This window comes from Phaenicophaeus curvirostris, chromosome 3 (assembly GCF_032191515.1).
Source record: "Phaenicophaeus curvirostris isolate KB17595 chromosome 3, BPBGC_Pcur_1.0, whole genome shotgun sequence".
Classification (NCBI taxonomy): domain Eukaryota; kingdom Metazoa; phylum Chordata; class Aves; order Cuculiformes; family Cuculidae; genus Phaenicophaeus; species Phaenicophaeus curvirostris.
In genome coordinates this window covers 50,518,961-50,535,399 of record NC_091394.1, presented here as the reverse complement: position 1 = coordinate 50,535,399, position 16,439 = coordinate 50,518,961, and the positions used below count along the sequence as shown (strand labels likewise).

Sequence of the window (16,439 nt, the reverse complement as noted above, 5' to 3'; positions counted from 1 at the left end):
GAGCATTCAGATGTTACCCAACTTGCATACCAACTCCTCAAATGCCTCTACGGGAACATGCAAAGGATTCCAACCTATCTAAGGAGAATCAGTTGAATATGATTACTGGTATGGAGAAAAAAAAACCAAGCAAGCTGTAACCTGTATCAATCCAATTTATGGTATTTTCTGAAGCTACTACCATCTACACAAAGGTAGAACAATACCTCTGCAAACGTACCAATCTCAGAATGTTTTAAATAGAACTGTGCTCTTCCTTACAAAACAATCACCTTCACTAGTAGTCATATTGCCACTTTATAATCAAACGTGATTAAAAAGATACCAGGCAAAAAAATATATCTAAACGTTAAAGGCACAGCACACCTGATAACTCCTGTTTTACAAATGACAGTACAGCCAAGTAGACTTGACAGTCTGCTACAATTATTTGTCTTTGTAGACGATCTATCATGGACAGAGTAGATTTTCGTCCATCAACCTGTGTGGAATATACAAACACAAAAAAACGTTAACAAATATAATACAGAATACTAGTCTATAGCTGACAAATTAAAAAATCCAAAATTAACTGCAAGTGATAGTATCACTACTAAAATAGTTTAGCACTCTGAAGTGCAAAGCTATGCTAAAATTTCTTTGATAGGTCAAGCAAGATTCTATTTAATAAACTTGGAAATCTTTACACATATACTACCAGGTAGTTTTCTTTAGAATAGATCTAAATTTCATTTAATTATTACTAAATGCATCAACTGCGCAAATAAAAGATGTTACAAAAAGCACAGAAAGGTGTATATGACATGGCAGGGAAAAATACAACGTGTCTTAAGAGCAGAGAGTTAAGGATGTGAGGTTCAATATTTTTTACCAAGAAAACTAAATATTGAAGAGAAACAGCTTCTGTTGCTGCGGTAGATCTGCTACGTCACACTAAGCAGGCCACTCACTGGACGTTTCTGCACTACTGCTTCCACTAGTTCTCAATCTGAATGCTTTATTCTTCCTTCATTATTTATTACAGAAAAATCTAAAAAAAAGGAAGTAAAATTCCCTAGGAATATGCCTGGCACACAGCACTATACAGCCTCAACGTCACAACTTTTGAACATTACTGGAGCATGTATGAATTAGGCTAAAATCTTCCTGAAATAATTTTAGTAGGTCACTAACTCGCGATGTCAAGAAAATAATTACTACCATCAACACAACCTGCTACTTTAGAAGAGGAATCACCTGACTCTGAGGATTTTTATGATAGTTAGGAAGTCCAAGCAAAATTAATTTAGAGTTAATTTCTAAATTTATTATTGTCAACTGCTTTTCCTGTATCAAAAATTAAAAAGTCAGCTAGTCAAAATCCAAAGAGGTCAGAAAGATCCCAGAAATATCGAACTTATACACAATTCCATATTTTACAAGTAATGTTCTTACATTCTTTTTAATTTTATTCTTGATTGTTTCTATAACTCCAGCTTCTTCACTTTCACAAAGTTTCTCTGTAGCCTTTAAGTCATCACATGCCAGCTGCATTTTCTCTTCTTCAAATGTCATCATGGCATTCTACCAAAAACCAAACAGATTTGAATGACAAAAATTACAGATATTTTTATTTCTACGAAAACTGTAAGATAGTAAAGGTTTTCATAAAAACTTGACAATAAAACTTACTTTTTAAAAAAAATAATTATTAATACACGCACATCAGTACACACACTTCTACACAGAAACACTAAACTAGGGATTTGAATGCTTTACCAAAATTCAAGACAAGTCAGAACATACTAAGTCCTAACCCCTTGTCTTAAAGCTTTGCGCGCAGTCAAATCAAACGCACTGTCACGTTAAGTGGAAGAAAAACTAATAAAAATTAGTTTTCAATTATTGTTATGTAGGCACCACTTGCATATGTGCAGATACTGCTTTTATACAATCCATCCATATAAGTAACAGGCCTTCAAAGTCAGTGACAAGTAACAGCTATTGCATTTTTCAAAGTAACTACAATTCCTATATTTGCAAGGAGAAAAAAAGACACATCCAACTCCAACTACTGCTGAACCAATTTAGAAAGAATTTCAGGACAAGTAACTTCTTTTCTTGATGCTTTATTAAACGAAAGCTCTGAACGACACAGGCACACAAAGCGCTGGTGCTATGTTTAGAACAGTAGCTAAGCAAGATTGTTTCACTGATGCTGCACTGTGATGTTACACTGGTTCAGCACATCAATTCAGATAAGCCAGCCTTAGAGATTCTCTTCCATCTTTCCTTTCTCCTCTCCATTAACTTAAAAGCAAGCATATGCCCCAGGAGGTTTCCTAGCCAATACACTTCTCCATACTGCATAGTCTACAAACACTAGAGAGAATTCAAATTAATTTCATTTACAACTTATCTATTTCTGGCATACTTTAATAAATTCTGACTCCAAAAAGAGTATTACCACAGATAATTTCTGGTGCAATCTAAGATTAAGCAGCAAAGTCAGTGTAAGGACAGTCTAAAAAAAAAGGTCCAAACATTTCATAATACACTTGCTCAGGTTTTATATGATATTCTTATTTCTAATACATCAAAATGAGAAGAAAAATATTTAATAGATGTAACTTGCTCATTACAACTCTTTAGTCAGCCCATATCCTCAATTCTCGGATATTCAAAAAGGAAGCAATATGAATGGATTGAATTAACAACTGTCACCCAGTAGTAAGGATGGAGAAATTTTCAATAGCAAAAGCTATCAGGAAAATGGCATTCATAAGTATTATTTTAGTAATACCTCTAATGCTCATTTAAGAGAGAGTCTTATTATGGCTCTTTTAATGGAACACATAAATATTTAATACACTTGAGCAGCTGATACACAGAACCTTCACTTTCCATTTAAACCACAAGAGTAAACAAGTTTTATATAACAGAATGACTTGTTTTCTGCTACATTTAATCTAAAACTTTGAAAAAATTAAGACTCATAAAAAGAAACAAATTAAGAGTATCCACGATTACAAACACATGCATGCACATACAAACACTAACCACAAGAGAAAAGATGTATACTCCCTGCTCCCGTCTACTCACCAAAAAACTGACAAAACTGGCTCCAAAGCTCATTAATGGGCTATGGTTTCTGTAAGGAAAACAAATTGCAGTTACTGTATTTGCACATAGTGTAAATACCAATATAGCTTTTCTTGACTTGAACCTGTAAATAAATCTTAGGGATTTTGTATCAAGTTACAAACAAATGCTCTATCATTCTGGAAAATAGAGCAGAAATGCAAAGCCAAAAGCTTCATCATTTTACTAAGACTTAAATATATCTTTAAAAAATAATTTTTCAAATATAAAGATGTAGCTATTTTTTACAAGAAACTACAGCTGTCATAACACATTCGGTGCCGGTCAAAAAGATCTAAGACCTACAGAACATTAAAAATCCATTAATTCTACTCTTCTCTGTGACTGTTATTTAGACTTAACAGACAAATTTTAAGTGGTTCTATTAAGAGATTCTCACTTCTCCCTGTTCCTATAAATTTAAGTTAATGTACCTAGATTTTAAAAAAATGCATTTGCAACATAATGTAAGCTGTTGGAAGTATAAGCCTTACAAGAACTTTCTGATTTCATATCTGCTTTCTTTCAAGCCCACTATTCATATCTTACTACACTATGTGGAATAATCTCAAGATGTTTCACCGACTGTGTTTGAAGAGATATTCCAAAAAGGTGAAAATTAACCACTAGATCACAAAATGCAAGCAGCCAAAACCTCGGCAGTATATAGGACACACTTCAATCTCCACAACTACTGTAGTTACATAGACTGTGAGGCTCCAATAATGTCACAGAAAAGAAATTAAGAAAAAAAAAGCCATAACTTCAGGATCTCAGCAGTACCAGTGATTCACACTGTTCAGCAATGGTCTGCCAAGTTTTGTGTCCATGCAATAAACACCACTACTGGAGTAAGGATAAAATATATATAGTAATCTAGAAGAAAAAAGTGTATATGAACACTGACTTCAAGAATTTGAGAAGAGGTTACATCTATGCTACAGGCACATATATATTGCTATAGTACAATATTTATACTGTTTCCAACTTAATTTGGCAAGCATCTAATTAGAGTTTAAAAAATAGGATAGGCACTTGAAAAACATGAAGAAAATAGAATATTGTTTACTACAACAAAAATTTCCAGTAGTAAAGCTCTATTATAATACAAGATATTATTTTTTTAAAAGGCAGTCATCAATATTTCCCCTTCACTTTTTGATTAGCATAAATACCTAAAAGCAAGGACATGAACAAGAAGAAGAAAGAGAAAACAGGAAAGAAACAAAGCAAGTTAGAACAGAAAACCCTTGCCTTTTTATATACATTGCTCAATTCTGTCTATAATTATAAATGCAAATATCAACAAAACTTGCCAGAATTTTTCATTGCTTTTTCAAAAGGAAAATGGATCAGGTATTTTCCCCTTTGCTGGCAGGCTGACAAGAAATGTGGGCAGTAAATGCTGCTGCTACTCAGTACCTAGACCGTTCCCTACCAACAGCAGCGTTACACAGAGTAGTAGAAACCATCTCGACAAGCGATAGTTGCTGCAGCTGCACTTTCTGCGAGAGCTGTTGCTGCAGAGGGCACACAGCTGTCTCACAATCCTCCTCTCCAATTCGTGAGGCACGCGGGGCCCATTCAGCAGCCAGTCTTACAACCCTACTCCACAGCACGTAACCTCCACCATGCGTTTCAAGGTCACACCTACCACGCAATCAACAGCCGATGAAACTGTAACTGCAAAACAGTGCAGTGCAAGAATTTTTTTACATTTATGTCCTTATGTACAAAGCTGCACTTGCATCATACGTCCAAGGAATCTCAAAAATAAACCAAATATTTCATTTTTGAGCCCTCTTTGATCTACACGCACAGGCAGGAACCAGTTCTGGGGAGGCAAGCAGGTAGACATCTCTGGATAATCAATCTTTCATAGCAAAGTCTATTCAGAACAGATAATTGTCAGAGGAAGACTGTTTATAAGAGTGAATTAAAAATATTCAACCCCAATGGTCTTTGAATATAACCAGAAAAATAAAAATACATGACATAAGAAATAGTTGATTAGGTTTGCACTTCTCAATAAGATCCTTAGAACGTACTTCTTGAATATTAGGTTTCCATCCACACTGAAAACGTTACTTTGCTACCAAGCATGCATCCAAATGGACTGTTTTAATGGAATAACTCAAGTTTGAGCATCTAAACATCTGTAAAACAAAAAATTTACCAGTAAAGCACTGCACTCTTACTAAAACTTTTTACAACAGGACTAAGATTCTGAGGTGTTTTTTACCCCTCTGAAACATGCATAAGCAAATGAACGAGTAGAGCAATTAGGCTTTGCTGTATTGTATAAAGCAGATAAGAAGGACCCAGAACAGGACAAGACAAGGCATGCTTGGCACTGGTGAGCCTGCTCCTTGAACACTGTGTTCAGTTCTGGGCCCCTCACCACAAGAAGGATGTTGAGGCTCTGGAGCGAGTCCAGAGAAGAACAACGAAGCTGGTGAGGGTGCTGGAGAACAGGCCTTATGAGGAGCCACTGAGAGAGCTGGGGTTGTTTAGCCTAGAGAAGGCTGAGGGGAGACCTCATTGCTCTCTACAACTACCTGAAAGGAGGTTGTAGAGAGGAGGGAGCTGGCTTCTTCCACCAAATTACAGGGGACAGGACGAGAGGGAATGGCCTCAAGCTCCACCAGGGGAGGTTTAGGCTGGACATCAGGAAAAAATGGGGACTGGAACAGGCTGCCCAGGGAGGTGGTTGATTCACCTTCCCTGGAGGTGTCTAAGGCACAGGTGGACGAGGTGCTGAGGGACATGGTTTAGTGTTTGATAGGAATGGTTGGACTCGATGATCCAGTGGGTCTTTTTCAAGTTGGTGATTCTATGATTCTGTGAATAAGCTTAGCAACATATGCATTTGACTCTCAGAAGAAAGGGCGTCCAGACATTCCTTAGGACTTGGCAAGGAAGATAAGTTTTATCAGCAAGACATAAATACAAACTAAATATTGTGAAATTATAGAATAAATAGTAAGAGCACTGCCTATAAAAACATTTCAGTTCTAGACTACTTTTCATTTTCTATGAATTTTTAAAAATGACCCTCCTGCTGCAGAAATAATTACTGAAAAAAAAAAATGAAATATATCAGCTTTAGAGGTAAACTGATTCCCTTTCTATGGGAACAATATTTTCAAACAGAACAACATGAATGGCCATGTTTGGGAGTGATGCCACTAAACATGAAAAAACAGGAATATAGTTAAGAATCAAACACTATATGTAGGATGCTTCAGCAGCTCAACATATACACTCATTCAGGCATACTCTTCAAATACTTTAAAGTTTTTAGTCTTCTCTTCAGGGCTTCAAAAACTTGTTTTTAAGAGTGCACATATATATGTGTGAAAGTATCAACATTTAAATACAGATTTTGAAAGTCTTTATTTTTGGTAGATTTTAATATGATGTTAAAAAATAAGGCAGCGAGTTACAGTTGAGGGCCAACTGCTCTTCCAAGATTACAAAAGACTGTAGCACTTATTGCAAGCAATGAAAATTTGTCCAAGTCCAAATAATACTGAGAAGTTTTACCCCCAAATAAATATTTATCTTTTCAACTGATCTTTCAAAACTGCTTCCCCACTTGCACTCTGACACTCACAGCTTGCCTTGTTTACAATTCTTCCCCCACGATCAAAGACGACACAACAAAAAACCCGAGAGCCACATCACCCTATTCTGAAATTACCACTAGCAGAAATACATGAGGTGGAATGTTGCAGATGAGTCCTTTTTGATATTCAGTCACTCAATCTATAAAAAGCATTGTCATTACAGCACATATGGGCTGCAGCACATAAGGACCCCGAAGCAAGAAAACATGGTGCATAATATTAGACTATGTCTGGGAGATGCTTCTGTTGAGACTATGGAGTCTGGCAAAGAAAATATGAAATCTCTTTTACTGCAGGAGCTCCTCACCCAATTTTTCTCATCACTAAACAAAATAAGGAACTATTCTATCTCATTCCTAAGTAGTTACTGTGTAAAGACTATAGTTGCAGCTTTATGGAACATCTTTGTCAAGGCGATTTCAGGATTTAAAATCCACTTTAAACAATTGTACATCTTCATGAATGTTACTGTTGACTGATAAATTCTTTAACAGTTTAGGGTTATCTGTTTCTTGAGAGGTAGGAAAAAAGTTTGCAGTGGCACAGTACTATCCCAGTAAACACTAAGGCATGGCTATTGATGACAATAAGTTTCTGAGAAAAGCACAATTCCATGAAAATAATCTCTGGCTCAAACTCCTTTTAAGTGACCTTCAGCATCAGACATGATTTTACATCTATTAACAGATTCTAAAAAGTTGTTAAGATACAAGAACTTGTATCTTGCAGTGACAGGACGAGGGGCAATGGGTATAAGCTGGAGAGGGGCAGATTTAGACTAGACATAGGTAAGAATTTCTTCACCACGAGAGTGGTGAGGCACTGGCACAGGTTGTCCAGGGAAGCTGTGGATCACAGAATCACTAGGCTGGAAAAGACCCACAGATCATCGAGTCCAACCATTCCTATTCAGTCACTGAACCATGACCCTCAGAACCTCATCCAGGGATGCCCATTCCTGGAGGTGTCCGAGGCCAGGTTGGATGGGGCCTTGGGCAGCCTGATCTAGTGGGTTTTGTCCAGGGCTGTAGGAACTAGATGATCTTTCAGGTCCCTTCCAACCCAAACTATTCTATGATTCTAAGAAAGTGAGGCAGCACTTACTAACAGCAAACCAATGGCCACATTGACTTTGGCAGGAGTTAGGGAAGTGAATACAAATGAACATTGGGACATTGCACTACCCAGGTTGTCCTGACTACTTTGAGGTAATAACCTCCATTAAGTAAAGAAAAATCTCAAGACTTTTTATTAGCTCAAAGAAAAATTCAGTCTCCAGATGTATTTTGTAAAATAGTTTGCACCTCACCTATCAAAGTAGGACTCAGAAGATGTCTTTATTATAAGAAACCATGCTATTAACACCATTTCTACAAGATACCACAGTAAAAGCTCATGCTTGAGGGAATGGCCTCAAGCTCTGCCAGGGAAGGTTTAGGCTGGACGTTAGGAAAAAATTTATTGCGGAAAGGGTCATTGAGCACTGGAACAGGCTGCCCAGGGAGGTAGTTGAGTCACCTTCCCTGGAGGTGTTTAAGGTGGACAAGGTGCTGAGGTGCATAGTCTAGCGTTTGATGGGAATGGTTGGACTCAATGATCTGGTGGGCCTCTTCCAACCTGGTTATTCTATGATTCTATGATATCAACAAAGCCAGCATACATAACTAAAGTCATAAGCTTAAGAGCACTGAGGTGGACTCTTCTTCCAGGTACATAAACTGATGTTATACAAGGCACAGCTTCTCCCAGTAAACCCTGACAAATTCACCTCATTTTGTAGCATATCTTTAAGATGTTAATCCACTTTCAGAAAAAAAGAAAAGGTGTTTGCCATGCCCCATTTTCACATATGAAGATAATAGTCCAGAATTTTAAGCCTTAGTTAAAAGAGATAACAGAGCCAAATTATACCATAAAAAAAAAAACAAACTGAAGCATATCAAAAGAAAAATCAATTACTTCTCAGTACTTCCTTGCTTCTGAATTCATTTCCATGATAGTATTTCACTTCCAAATACATGAGCTTGTAAAGCTACTATATCCTAGCTCAGGTATAAGCTTAAGTATTGTAATTAGCCCTCCCCACTTTTCAACAACAGCCCACTAAGAATTCCAGTGACTGATAGTGATGCTCAAGCAGAAACAAAAAAAATTGTTTTCCTCCAAAGCAGGAGAGCAAAGCGTAATGAAAAATTAAGAATTCATGTAAGTTCACAGACAAATATAGAAGCAGCTACTGAATATTTTAAAACAAGCAGAAATATGTATAAACTATACATAAAGGTAAGGAATGTACTGCAAAAACATACAAATCCTTTGGTCTTTATTCCATCACAGATTATTCTAGAATACTAAAAATTTTTTTTGAGTCTACAAACATAAGACAAGTATTTATGCAAGTACACATCTCATCCAACAGTGGTACCTGAAATACCTAAGGCAATATAAGTGTCAGGGAAGCATTACAGTATTAAGACATATTGAGAACTGCAAATGTCAGATCTAGGTTTAGTTTATATTTCATAATCAGCACAAACGTGTTTTAATTGTAAATGAGCTCTTAGCATACACTTCTGTTTTCACTAGAAATACTCAATAAAAAGAGAAATTCAGGAACATAAGAGTTATGGGGCAGCAGTCCTGTCCCATTCAGTTAATTTATGGAAGGATAACAAAACTGTTTTGCTCCAACTTCAGGCTGTTACGTTCAGATGCACAAGAACATCAAAATACTGGGATTATGAGAGGCATTTTAAACTGCACCTTTCCTTTGAAAGGTACTTACAAAGCTGAGACAAGCCATTTATAGCATATCAACATTGACTAATTCATACTAACTGTCCAATTGCACACTCTTAATCCTTAAGAACTACGGACTTTTGCAACATCTTTTTCCACTGTAGGTTCAATTAATGTGACTGAAATTACTTTCCAGGACAAACCACAGCAGCTTAATTAACTTCATATAACATCTTAGTATCTTCAAGATCCTGAAGTGCATTAAAACAAAAACATATCCACCTCGTCACAATAGCCTGAAATACTTTACAAGACACAGTAGACCAAAGAATGGATACACTAGTGAGAGTGAAAATTCCTTACAATATCTGTATCTTTCACAGAGTGAATTTTTTCAGAATTAAAATAAGATCCATGTACTATAATACCTTTTCTGTCATGTCCACCAAATCTGTCTTCTAACTTCCAAACTACAAACTCAGATCTTTGTTAAGCTTTCTGTCATCTTCCCTTGGACTCCTAGCCACCACGTTTTGCTCTGTGTGGCAAATGGATCTCTTGACCTCCCTCTACCCTTTTTACCACTTTTGGCAATAAAACCTGTCTCTGTCATGAAGGCCACAAAACTGTCACATTCAAGGTGGTAATCTCTCTATATCTAGGTCTTGAAGATATAAACTGCAGAACACTTTTCTGATCTATCCACAAAACTGGAAAACATGCCAGTTTTACATGCATCACTGTTACTACAACATGCTCTGCCTAGCCTTGAGCTATGAAATCTTACCTCACTAAGGCACATATTTATTACACATTTAGAATGCTGCTGCTAAAAATCACTTCCCTCTTTCTATACATTCATTTGGCAGCTGCTCATCTGCCTGTCGCTGCAATTAACAGCACACAGAGTTGCTATTAGAGCACTCAGGATTTATTCTCACACTGCTGACCAAGATGCCATCATACTTCCCCCAACTGACTTACCTCAGTTCCCACTCCACTGTCCTTATCTTTAGAGAAGTAACCAAAACAGCTACTAAATCACCTCGGTTTTGTTCTTTAGGTTCCTTTGCTGAGCTCCACAAACAAGAATCTCAGCAGCAGTCAGAGCTCCCAAACATGGGTCATAATCTACCTGCTGATCAATGCTGGCTTAATGTCACCTTGTTTCAACCTTGTATTTGGGTCAAAACTATTTTAAGCTACAGACACTGTTTTAAATTGGTTACATTAGGCTCAGACACCTACCCACATTGGAATTTCTGGTCTATTACTGAAGTTTGTATATCTGTTACTACATACATTGTAATGTCATAACTTTAAAAATTTCAGGTTTTTAAAGTAACTGTACTAAGCTTTTTTTCCCCCTTTCCCATTTGTTCCCACTTTCTATTCTTCCCCATGTTCTGCTTTACCCTAGCAGGTTGTGCAGTATGCCTTCCTACACAAAATCCCACTCTTTAAATCTTTACACATTTTGTCTTAGAATCATATTTCCTCTGCATCACCGTCATTTTTTTCTTTGGAGATGATCTTAATATATATATTTTACTTGTCCATCCTGTACCACTTCTCTTTTCATTCAGATGCTGAAAACTTCATAAAGCCTTTTCAGAAGTAAAAGTCATTTGTGCGGAGTCAAACATTTTCCTGGCAGGAGACAGAAGACTGTTGGATTTCTTGTAAGATAATATCCCTGATCTTATGCTTTATGTTGTGAGTCAACATTCAGCTAAAAAACTCCCGATTTTATTTGACACAGTCTTCTTTCCTCTTAGCTCAAGGAAGTTTTAAAATAATTTTTAAATTGCAAACGCTCTTAGGAAGCGAAGAATCAACACAAAAGGGTCTTTTGACAGTTTCTTCTTTGCTTAAACTTTTAGGAATCAAAAAAGCTAGAAGGGGAAAAAGAACACACTGATTTCAGCTTTCTTGCTAGTGTCAGGGTAGTTCGCCAAAACAATACTATCCCACAGGCTGAGTGTGGGCTCCATCTCCAATGCCCATGTCCTTGGTTAACCTCCACTTCTCCCGCAGCTTTCACAGGAACTCAAAGCTTAAAGTGATGAGAACTGGGATGGTGTCAGCATTGTTCAAGCTGAATAGAAAGATTGATACCTGACAGTTTCAAATACGAGTTAGCAGTGTGGGGATCTGACACAGCTACAAGCATTAAAGACAGTGGTGCTACCTGTGCAGATTTATGAGACTATTACATCCACTGGTATTTGATTCATGTTCAGAATGTCGTCTCCATTAGCAGGTGGAAGATCTGGACTCCTTAAAAAAAAAAACTCACAAAAAAGCATAGACATATGTCAACGATACTTGCAGATGATTTTTTTCAAACCCTGGTATCTTCCCTCAAGTATAATTAAAACCAAAGCAAGTCACAAACTACACCTGACAAATATTTAACTGCTTTACAGTAACAGTAAACATAGTTCTAACTACATGTTATCTCACACGACACGTTCATATGACTTCTTCAGGTTCTAAACAGATACACATGAGCTCTAACCACCAAAGGCAAAATATTGCTCTCCCATGCCCAACACAGAAACTTTGGTTCCACAGCCCATGACTTCAAAGTACCGCCACTCTTTGAAGGCAAGACTTCACTGTCGTGATTATACATACAAAACACAGCTGCAATTTCTACCCTGTTTTCCTCAAGGACTGTGTTATGACCAGCTTTCAAATAGAACTGATTTGGGGCTGATCAGACAGCTTTCTGCAAGATGCAAAAATGCAGAACAGCAAGGAAAAAAACAGATCCTGCCTGCTTTGGAATGACAGGCTCACCAAGACTGTCCACTGTCCTATAAAGATAGCCACATTGATTTGAATAAATTTTTCACAAGATCTTTCAGGTAGCAAATGAAGAAAGCATTATGGTAATAAAAAGTAGGAGCAAAAACAGTTGTTTCTAAGAAAAAGTTTTAACTGGTTTAAATGATGGGGCTAACAAAACTGAAGTTTTGCTGAATGAGTGTCCAAATATTCTTGTAGGTTCTTAATTCCTCCCTTAACTTCTAGGATTCATCTGATAACTGTTAAGCTTCTGAAACAGAGCTAAACAACCTGCATAGGCAGTAGTCTATAATTAACACTTTCTGTAAGAAATGTCACTTGAATATAGACAACACACTTGCGTTGAGTTAAAAAAGCTGCATTTAATCAGATATCTGAGCTTTAGTGTTGCAAATTACCATCATACACATTACATTACAGAGAGCTCCCAAAAGCTGCTCATTTGGCTTACCAGTCCCATTTAGGATGGGGTCTACTTTGTTCTTTCAAGCATATATCAAGAAAAATATACTCATTTAAGACTGTATGCAAAGAAATATATAGTAGCATTACTTAAGTCCTTGAAGGAAGAATACATTCAAGACAATTATAGAACCAAAAATGGGAAAAAAAGTAAACCTCTTCGCATATGCCTTCCAAATCTATAGGAATTTGAGCATACTTTGCTGGATCTTCTCTCTTACATCTAATACAAAGTTGCAACATACAACTAACAACAGCTACATTGCAACATGCAGCTAATCTGCAATTCAATTAAGGTCTATTAAATTCACAGCAAAAGGAACCCTGATAGGAATTTTGGGATGAAGTAGAGAGGGCTGGAGATTTTCAGAGTTACTTAGAAACTAGTGACAGCGATTATCAATTTATGAATTATAAAACCACTTAATCTAACAAAGCAATTCCTATTTACTCCTTGCAGGCAGTGTTTAAAGGCCAAGATCAAACAGCACACTGAACTTGTAGGCATTTCTTGATAAAAATCAAAGAAATGCTCAGATCTGAAAAAAACTTTCTACATTAAAAACATCCTTACTAATAATGTTTTAGATATTCAAGGGAACTTTCAAAGGAGGACTAAATTGCATTTTGAAGATAGGAATCCTAACAATTTTACTGCCTAACACTACTATACAATACAAGAAACAACACATATTTTGGATTTATAGACTACTTCCAGATTCACACTACTGAGAGAAAGCAATCGCACAACAGAACCAAAAGTATAAGAGAGGAAACCTCATCAGTCACTCCTTAACTGGCACCTTAAAAAAAATGCACAACACAAAGCCAAGCAACTTTAACCAGCAGGTTCCTTAGACACCTAGAACAACTGACAACTCTCTCAGACTCAAGAAATAAGTAACTCATAGGGTGAAACTTCATATGAATGTGAACTGCCTCTTATTCATATAGGGAACAAAGAATCGGGGCCTTACTTGTCAGGTGCAGTACTCCAGCTAGTTCCTGCGTAACAGTGTTGTGTATGTAAGATAGCAGCACATACTAAAGACAGAATGCCAGGTTCAGTATTAGACTGTGGCAGGTACACAGTGAAGTTATTATGCCATTATCATTAAGGGAAGTTTTCTTAATTGGTCTCACTCCCCACACTTGACCTCCAAACATCCTTTTTTTTGTAAATAAGACTCAAGCATGTAAGTACACCATGACTACGAAATGATACTTTAAGTCAATCAAAGTCTTTTTAATCACACAGACAACAGCAGTATAGTGCATATTAATTATTTAGAACGTATACACAATTACAGCAGCTCAGGCTTGGGCAGAATGCGTTAGTCCTCAGAATAAAAAGTAAGGGCAGCTGTGGGCTACCTTTTCTTTAAGACTGACTTACACGGTAGTGTTAATGCCCTTCCTCTGGGAAGCACCTCCTTAAAGCACAAACCTAGCAATGATGCATGCAAGGATTATGAACATAATCTTACAGCCTGAAGGTAATCACAGCAGCATCCAAGGACCTTTTGCTGCTATTCATTTTCTAGGCTGAATCAATATCAGATCACACAGGAGCATGGGAGGGCGCCCCCCAGGAAAGGTCTTCAGGTGCGGTCTGTGTTTACACCTTAGCAAAACACAGCCACCAAGGGCCCCAATGACCCCTGCCCAGCTCTTCCCTAACGCCTAGAATCATGGAATTGTTAAAGTTGAAAAAGACCTCTAAGATCATCGAGTCCAACCATCAACACAGCAGCCCCCTGCCTACAAAACCATGTCCCAAAGTGCCACATCTACACCTTTTCTGAACACCTCCAGAGATGGAGGCTCCACCTTCAACCAGGCAGCAGGCACCTTCTGCAGTGCCACCCAACACGTGGCCCCGCAGAGCGGATGCACATCCTCACCCAGGGCCTCCAGGGTGAGCAAGTGGGGTTAGCCAACTCCCTTCCTGCTCCAAGGAGCCACAGTGTCCCTGCTCCGAGGCACCCACCGGCTGCCTGTTTGCCCGGGGAAGGTAGAAAGGGGCAGGTGGTGCCATCCTGGGGAAGCTGCTTGAGGGGTGAGCGGTGCCACACGCAGGGGAAGCAATAGGATGAAGAGGAATGGCTTTAAATTGGAAGGGGTAAGATTCAGATTAGATATTAGGAAGAATTTCTTCACCATGAGAGCGGTGAGACACTGACACAGGTTGCCCAGGGAAGCTGTGGCTGCCCCATCCCTGGAGGCATCCAAGGCCAGGTTGGATGGGGTCTTGGGCAGCCTGATCTAGTGGGAGGTGTCCCTGCCCATGGCAGGGGGGTTGGAACTGGATGATCTTTAATGTCCATTCCACCACAAACCATTCTATGAAGGTGCCTGGTGCCATGCTGGGGGAAAGGCACCTGTGGGGAGTGAAGAGGGTGAATGATAGGATGAGGGGAATGGCTTTAAATTGGAAGGGGGAAGATTTATAACAAACATTAGGAAGAAATTCTTCACAATGAGGGTGGCAAGGCAGTAGAACAGGCTTCCCAAGAAAGTCGTGGAGGTGTCCAAGGCCAGGTTGGATGGGGCTTTGAGCAGCCTAAGCCAGTGGGACGTGTCCCTGCCCTTGGCAGGGGGCGCAACTGGATGATCTTTCAGGTCCCTTCCAACCCAAGCTGCTGTACGATTCTATGATGGTGCTCAGGGGAGCGGAGGGGGGAAGCGATAGGACGAGGGAGAGCGGTTTATATTTGGAAGGGGGAAGATTTCTATCAGACATTGGGAAGAAATTCTTCACGACGAGGGCGGGGAGGCGCTGACACAGGCTGCCCAGGGAAGACGCCCCTTCGCTGGGGGGCTCAGGCCAGGCTGGACGGGGCTCTGAGCAGCCTGGGCTGCGGGCACGTTTGGGTTGGAACTAGGCGATCTTTAAGGTCCCTTCCAAGCCAGCCCATCACACGGCCCTGTGCGGAGCGGAGGCGGGGAAGGCGCCCGGGGTTACCTGTATTTCTTGAAGAGCTGGTCGGACTCGCGGAAGCCGTTGTTGAGCAGCATGTTGATGCCGGCCAGCGCCAGCTCCGCGTCCTCCGCGGGCAGCGCCGCTTCCCCGTCCTCCCGCCGCGCCGCCGGCTGCTCCGAGCCGGCCATGACGGCGCCCGGCCGGCCCCCGGCCCCGCTCCCCCCGGCTCCCGACCCGGCGGCTCGGGGCGCTGCTGCCCTAGCTCCCCGGCCCCCCGCCCGGCCCCGTCGTGCCCGGCCTCCCGCCCGCCAGCGCTCCGAAAGCAGCGGCGGCCCCGGCGCGCAGGCGCTGAGCCCCGGGCACATGCGCGAAGCCGCGCGGGGGTGGCGGGTCCCGGCGGGGGGAGGCGCTGCCGGGGCGCGGGGCGGCTTGTCCCCCGAGCTGCCCTCGTGCGGCCCCTGCCCGGCCGCCAAGGCCGCCTCCCGGCAGCGGCGGGTCGCTGGCTTTGGTGCGAGAAGTAATTGATATTGCGAGTCATAGAACCACAGAATCGCTGCCTTGGAAAAGACCTCTTAGATCATCGAGTCCGACCACTCCTGTCAAACACTAAACCATGTCCCTACGCGACTCATTTACCCATCTTTTCAACACCTCCAGGGAAGGTGACTCAACCACCTCCCTGGGCAGCCTGTTCCAGTGCCCAGTGACCCTTTCCATGAAATATTTTTTCCTAATGTCCAGCCTAAACCTCC

At 40.0% G+C, this 16,439-nt stretch overlaps 1 protein-coding gene across 1 annotated transcript in view; it reads right to left on the bottom strand.

Moving 5' to 3' along the window:
- TTC39C (tetratricopeptide repeat domain 39C) overlaps window positions 1-15,875 on the bottom strand; it is a 43,181-nt gene extending 27,306 nt beyond the window's left edge. The window contains exons 1-4 of the mRNA XM_069853980.1: window positions 15,730-15,875; window positions 3,082-3,130; window positions 1,435-1,563; window positions 367-481 (exon numbers count right to left, since the gene is read on the bottom strand). Coding sequence (XP_069710081.1) covers window positions 367-481; window positions 1,435-1,563; window positions 3,082-3,130; window positions 15,730-15,875 — 439 coding nt within the window. The remainder of the gene's footprint in view (window positions 1-366; window positions 482-1,434; window positions 1,564-3,081; window positions 3,131-15,729) is intronic.
- Between the last annotated feature and the right edge of the window lie 564 nt (window positions 15,876-16,439).